This window comes from Procambarus clarkii, chromosome 14, assembly GCF_040958095.1.
Source record: "Procambarus clarkii isolate CNS0578487 chromosome 14, FALCON_Pclarkii_2.0, whole genome shotgun sequence".
Lineage (NCBI taxonomy): Eukaryota > Metazoa > Arthropoda > Malacostraca > Decapoda > Cambaridae > Procambarus > Procambarus clarkii.
The window spans coordinates 9,687,474-9,695,209 of NC_091163.1; the positions used below are offsets into that span (position 1 = coordinate 9,687,474).

The window sequence follows — 7,736 nt, forward strand, 5'->3', positions numbered from 1 at the left end:
ATATATATATATATATATATATATATATATATATATATATATATATATATATATATATATATATATATATATATATACACACATACACTGCTACAGTAAAATACATTTAATACAACCAAACGATGCATAATAAGCCTACAGACAGCAAAGGACAACACAACATCAGGGTAAATCCAACAAGCAATGTTGGAGACTTCAATGCCAGCGAGTAAGTAGGTATCAGAGGATGAAGGGAGCGTGAACCCGGTACTGGCTGCTGCCACACTCCACCTCTGTTGCTGAACTTGGGAGTGGAGTCTCCTGTCGTTTGTTTACTGCGTGAATCTAAACCTGTCCTGTCTAAAACCTGTCTAAAATATCTAGCGATTCCATCGCATTATTGCATATTTATGCTGGTAAATTGAACGAGAGGATATTTGCATAATATGGACAGTTAGGCTTCTTCAAGGAGGAGGAAGCAGAAACAAGGCCAAAGGGTTAATCTCTTGTCAAGCTCTCACGCTAAATCATCACCTTCAGTCACGCCATACTGAAGCCTCCACGTGCCTACCCACCTTGTTAGCCACGAGACAACATGCGCTGGAGCTCCTGACTAGTTAATGCAAAAATGATATGATGATTCCTTGCGTATTGACGCATTGGCTAACATCAAAATCCACCCTTAACAAGGCAGTGTTTATAGGATTCAGCTGAATTGAAATGGTTATTTAAAACCAAAAAACAAATCCACAGAAGCCGTGGTGAGGGTTCGAACCCTCATCGCGGATCTTGTGGATTTGTTTATTGATATATGACGATAATGTGATTTCTCTGTGAGGTTATTGAAAACTCATCCTGGCAAGGGAGAAGTTCGTCTATCTATGGTCCAAATACTCTACAGCTGTGCATTGCTATGGCTGAGTAAAATATATATCAATTAAGGCTATGGCCAGGTACTCTATATACTTCAGCGCGGCTATGGCCGAGTACTCTATATACTTCAGCGCGGCTATGGCCAAGTACTCTATATACTTCAGCGCGGCTATGGCCGAGTACTCTATATACTTCAGCGCGGCTATGGCCAGGTACTCTATATACTTCAGCGCGGCTATGTCCAGGTACTCTATATACTTCAGCGCGGCTATGGCCAGGTACTCTATATACTTCAGCGCGGCTATGGCCGAGTACTCTATATACTTCAGCGCGGCTATGGCCAAGTACTCTATATACTTCAGCGCGGCTATGGCCGAGTACTCTATATACTTCAGCGCGGCTATGGCCAGGTACTCTATATACTTCAGCGCGGCTATGGCCGAGTACTCTATATACTTCAGCGCGGCTATGGCCAGGTACTCTATATACTTCAGCGCGGCTATGGCCAAGTACTCTATATACTTCAGCGCGGCTATGGCCAGGTACTCTATATACTTCAGCGCGGCTATGGCCGAGTACTCTATATACTTCAGCGCGGCTATGGCCAGGTACTCTATATACTTCAGCGCGGCTATGGCCGAGTACTCTATATACTTCAGCGCGGCTATGGCCAGGTACTCTATATACTTCAGCGCGGCTATGGCCAAGTACTCTATATACTTCAGCGCGGCTATGGCCGAGTACTCTATATACTTCAGCGCGGCTATGGCCAGGTACTCTATATACTTCAGCGCGGCTATGGCCGAGTACTCTATATACTTCAGCGCGGCTATGGCCAAGTACTCTATATACTTCAGCGCGGCTATGGCCGAGTACTCTATATACTTCAGCGCGGCTATGGCCGAGTACTCTATATACTTCAGCGCGGCTATGGCCGAGTACTCTATTTACTTCACGCGGCTATGGCCAAGTACTCTATATACTTCAGCGCGGCTATGGCCGAGTACTCTATATACTTCAGCGCGGCTATGGCCAAGTACTCTATATACTTCAGCACGGCTATGGCCGAGTACTCTATATACTTCAGCGCGGCTATGGCCAAGTACTCTATATACTTCAGCGCGGCTATGGCCGAGTACTCTATATACTTCAGCGCGGCTATGGCCAAGTACTCTATATACTTCAGCGCGGCTATGGCCGAGTACTCTATATACTTCAGCGCGGCTATGGCCAAGTACTCTATATACTTCAGCGCGGCTATGGCCAGGTACTCTATATACTTCAGCGCGGCTATGGCCAAGTACTCTATATACTTCAGCGCGGCTATGGCCGAGTACTCTATATACTTCAGCGCGGCTATGGCCAAGTACTCTATACACCCAAGTGGGGCAGTGACAGGAGTAGCAGCAGCAACAAAGGTTAGAGGAAGAGATTGGATGAAAGATGAGGGAAAGCAGTGAAATAGGAACATAGACAGACAGCAATGTTAGAGAAAAAGAGACGGGGCAAAACTAGGAAGACAGAAGTTACATGCAGCGAGTGAGAAAATGGGAGCATGAAAGGGGACGGTAACGATAGGATGGAACATAAGAACACAAGAATAAAGGTAACTGCAGAAGGCCTTTTTTGGCCCATACGAGGCAACTCAAAATTGATATCCAACCAAAAGAAGGCAATGAGAAAGAGAGAGAGAGAGAGAGAGAGAGAGAGAGAGAGAGAGAGAGAGAGAGAAAGAGAGAGAGAGAGAGAGAGAGAGAGAGAGAGAGAGAGAGAGAGAGAGAGAGAGAGAGAGAGAGAGAGAGAGAGAGAGAGAGAGAGAGAGAGAGAGAGAACGACCACCACGAAAGGGTGGAATGCTGTGGGCAGGAGAGGGAACGACCACGTGTTAGGGTTGAGGATAGTGAGCAAGATTAACAAAAAAAAAGGTAGCGAGAGGTGGTCAACTTTTTCGTCCACCAGTCAGCTCAACATATTCGCATGACGTCACAAAGTTTATACATTGACTAAAATATTAGTTCTTGAATCCCTTCGTTGTGTAGAAGCCAAAAGAGAGTTCACTTAGATTAGGTTAATATATATATACATCCTTCTGCCTCCCCCTCCTCCCCCCCCAAAGCTATCTCTTCCCAATTCCCCCAAATTGACTAATATGAATGCTGAGATTATTCGTAAAGTCCTTCCTCTGGAAACTGACACGCGAGAGACTAAAGCTATTCAACCCGAAAATGAACAATTACTGTTCATCTGTTCTCCTCATGTTCCACAGAACAGTTACCCTTCGTCTGGTCCTCATGACTGCTGGAGGTTGAGTCGGGATGGTCAGTCTAACCTAAATGTTACAGGAATGTGATGTGTGTTTGTTTATACGGCACATGGTTTCGTCGTTCCGGCGCCAAAGCATGTTTTTCCCCCGCGGTCACCTCCTGTCGCTTGTAAAGAACATCGCTTGCATAATAATTGCACTGAATACCTAAATTCTAGATAATCTTTGTTAACTAGACTCTGCCAGGCTCCGGAGTCACATGGTAGTGTCGTATGCTAAGGTGTGTCATGAAACAGTGTCACATGATAATGTGTCACATGCTACGGTGTCACAGTCAGTGATTAGTCCGAGTCATTATAGTCACTCATTTTCAGTGACTATAATGACACAAATTAGCTATATCTGGACGTCTTGAAGTCATCAATTATAGTGTAAATTTGCGTGGTGTTTTTATTTATTGTTTTGCCGTGCACACTGGGTGGTGTGGGTGGCTCAGGGCAACACCTGCACTAGAGGGCTCGACGCAGTTCACCTCAGATACAGGAAATCCCGCTCCTAACTCCAGCCTATTTGCTGGGTTTTGTCCTACAATTAACGGAACATTTTCCTGTTAATTATCTGCCATTGAGTCCTCCGGCTTGAGAGGCAGGTGATGTGACCTATTTCTCTACCATCCATCTCCACCATCATCTATCATGTGGATACAGGTGAAATTCACATGTGAAATAGGTGATATTGTTTGGGGTGAGGTGAAGTGTCGAAGGAATAGATGGGTAATAAGGTAAGAAATAGGGGGTGGAATAATAGGGAAAAGGATGTCAGTTAAACAATGGCTAAGGCAGTGGGAAGGGAGAACTCTACCGAGAACATCCCTATCGACTTCCATTCCAGCAAGAGAGGAGAGAAAGAGAAGAGGGAGAGAGGAGGGAGAGAGGGTCCAAAGGTCTGAAAGAGAAAGTAAGAGAAAGTAATAGCCGCTATACAACTGTAATTTCCGCGATAAGGCGCTATCCATGAGCATTAACAGACTTATTAAATCAATGCTTATATATGGGCTTTTCTGTGAGCAACTGTTGTGTGAGCAAAAACAACCCCCCAAGTGAAGGTCGGTGAGTATAAGGCTTGTGAGGAACGAGTTTTTGTACAACCTCGAACATCTAATTGTAGCAGACTCAACCTTTGCTTGAGCAGGTAATGTGTAGTTGATGGACGGGAGCTGTGACAGGTGTGAAACACAGAGGCGAGACAACGGTGATTATTGTATTGTGTATACAGAATTTTAATGTGTTTTTTCTCACTTCTTTACTATCTTTTAGCTCTCATTGTTTCGTTCATACACTCAGTCATTTCCTCATGCACACATGAGGCATATGTGACAAATATATGAAAAGAGGCTTATATGGCTTATAAAACAAAGAGTACTGGGAAGACGGGACACCACGAACGTAGCTCTCATCCTGTAACTACACTTAGATAATTACGCACTGTTATACGCATCGAGCAATCACGTTTTCTGCATTTCTATCCCAGTCACTTGTATCAAAAGCCAGCACATGTTCAACGACACTGGTCAACGCTCGTTAATCTGGCAGCCGCCGTCTAGTTCATAAACGAAAGACAAAGATGTATACGACGCATCTGTTTCCATTTAAACATTTCTCGAATACTAATGAACAAATCCACAAGGGCCGTGACGAGGATTCGAACCTGCGTCCGGGAGCATCCCAGACACTGCCTTAATCGACTGAGCTACGACAGGGTTAAAAAGAGTTGAAACCGAAGTACACATTGGTGTAATTTCTCGAATTCATTTGGTTGAATGTTTGACTTTAGCCTATCAACCAGGGAAGGAATGCTAAACCTGAAACAAAGGTTACTGACCAACCAGCAAGTATACTTAAGTGTTGAATATTGTTAAAGGCTAACGTCAATTCTTACGTGTATAAACAGAGAACCAGTGTACATCTCTGTGAATATATCCCCCCCGTGGTCGAGCAGTGCTCGGCACTTTCCATGTTCGTAGGTCATATTTCTAATTTATATAACCACGAGCTGCGAATGTAAGTAGCTATCAACTGAACCTAAACACTATTCGTAATCTAGGCGGTATTATATAAATCAAAATATAAGTAATATTCAGGCGAGGAGTCACAATAACGGGGGTAAAGTATGTTGACCAGACCACACACAAGAAGGTGAAGGGACGACGACGTTTCGGTCCGTCCTGGACCATTTTCAAGTCGGTTGTGAGAATGGTCCAGGACGGACCGAAACGTCGTCGTCCCTTCACCTTCTAGTGTGTGGTCTGGTCAATATAAGTAATATTATTTTATGTACAGAATAAATCATTTGTATTACACAGTAAGTTAAAACTGATGCATATGTGTCCTGGAAGACAACCACAGCCTGGACGATCATAGCTTGAAGATGGGTCGACTGTGCGAGAGCTTGTACATACGCACACACAACCTTAGAGCCGAAGTTCAACTCCCGCAAGCACAACTAGGTGAGTACAACTACTCTCTTCTAAACCAGGGCGCCACTGAAATAAATAAACATTTTTAACAGTTGCTCTTGAATGCATCACACAAAAAGGCCAACCGCGAGACGTCCTCATGCGGCAATTACTGATTGTCAACAAGCCTGAACCAACTGCCTCTTTACGCTGTCTTAACCACCTCCTCCCTCACTTCTTTCACACTAAAACCACAACCTGCCTCCTCACAGTACCTCCAGAAGCTCCCGCTAAACAGTACTCTCAGAAGCTGCCTCCACAAACTACATTCATAACCTGCCTTCTCGCACTAATAATTAGTGCCTTTATATATTTCCCTTCAGTTAACTGTGGAAGTACCTCCTTATACATTCCTACAGCAAAATACATTTAATACAACCAAACGATGCATAATAAGCCTACAGACAGCAAAGGACAACACAACATCAGGGTAAATCCAACAAGCAATGTTGGAGACTTCAATGCCAGCGAGTAAGTAGGTATCAGAGGATGAAGGGAGCGTGAACCCGGTACTGGCTGCTGCCACACTCCACCTCTGTTGCTGAACTTGGGAGTGGAGTCTCCTGTCGTTTGTTTACTGCGTGAATCTAAACCTGTCCTGTCTAAAACCTGTCTAAAATATCTAGCGATTCCATCGCATTATTGCATATTTATGCTGGTAAATTGAACGAGAGGATATTTGCATAATATGGACAGTTAGACTTTTTCAAGAAGGAGGAAGCAGAAACAAGGCCAAAGGGTTAATCTCTTCTCAAGCTCTCACGCTAAATCATCACCTTCAGTCACACCATACTGAAGCCTCCACGTGTTCATGGCTACCCCCTGTTAACCTCACCTTACTGGCCTTATACAAAGTAAAATATGAACAGATATCGAACATCTCCTGATTGATAATAGATGGAATATCTCATGACGTTATTTTAACCATCACTTTGTTTACGAATACTTCCACCTTTACCAAGTTGTGTTCCAGTTGAACAAGAGCTCTCTCCCAGCCGGTGGGCGCCTGACAGCTGGGTTGACAGCGGTTTGGATTCGTAGTCCTGAGGTTCCGAATTCGATCCCCGGTGGAGGCGGAGACAAATGGGCAAAATGTTTCTTATACCCTGATGCCCCTGTTATCTAGCAGTAAATAGGTACCTGGGAGTTAGACAGCTGCTACAGGCTGCTTCCTGGGGGGGGGGGGAGGTAACAAAAAGAAGGCCTGGTCGAGGACTGGGCCGCGGGGACGCTAAGCCCCGAAATCATCTCCAGATAACCAGCCTATAGTCCTTCCATCAAGCGGCCGACCCCAAAGACATTCTAAATAGGAAATTTCCCATATATAAATTATTGTTTCTATATATATTAGCATGGAGTGCATATTTAACCGAAGTCCTAGGATAGAACTCTCGGGAATGCGTTTTCATTTTCTATGATGTCTGGATTTATTGAAAATGGAATAACAGAGAGCAACACCCAGAAACGCAAGGAACAACTCCCAATAAACTCTATTACAAATCCATTATGAGCTCACAGTATAAATCAGAAAAAAAAGAATAATTATAAATATAATTTTAAATAGAGTGCAACTGACAGTTTTAGACCAAAAGTTAGAATTCATTATTTATTAACAAAAAGAACTGCTGATCGAACATTTATAAGAAGAGCTTCGATAAGACATGTAGCTCAGCTCAGCCGATTAAGGGAGTGTCTGGGGATGCTCCCGGACGCAGCTTCGAATCCTCGTCACGGCCCTTGTGGATTTGTTCAGCTTCGATAAGTAATACAACTCTCACAAATACAAAAGTGGGATACTAATTTACATATCCCAATCAAGGATGTCACCTTGGCTTTACTTATATTATTATGACCACCATAAAGCTATTCAGAAAACTGATCAGCCATCTACAAGCTGGTGCCCCCTAGACACCATATGCTAAACGTACCTAGCACTCACTCGGAAACATGTTAATAGATAATACAAGAATACAGGCATCCGCCAGTAACCAAAGAAGATTGTAAATCCTGGAAGCTATACTCGTAAATCCTAAAAGTTATACTCGTAAATCCTGGAAGCTATATTCGTAAATCTTGGAAGCTATACTCGTAAATCCTAAAAGTTAT

The 7,736-nt window shown here is 43.7% G+C and overlaps 1 protein-coding gene across 1 annotated transcript; it reads left to right on the top strand.

The window, feature by feature from the left end:
* The first annotated feature begins 957 nt into the window (after positions 1 to 957).
* LOC138364685 (uncharacterized) lies at positions 958 to 2,312 on the top strand. The gene is made up of 2 exons (XM_069324664.1): positions 958 to 1,757; positions 1,841 to 2,312. The coding sequence occupies exons 1-2, from the start codon at positions 958 to 960 to the stop codon at positions 2,310 to 2,312; spliced, it is 1,272 nt and encodes a 423-aa protein (XP_069180765.1).
* Positions 2,313 to 7,736: the final 5,424 nt, after the last annotated feature.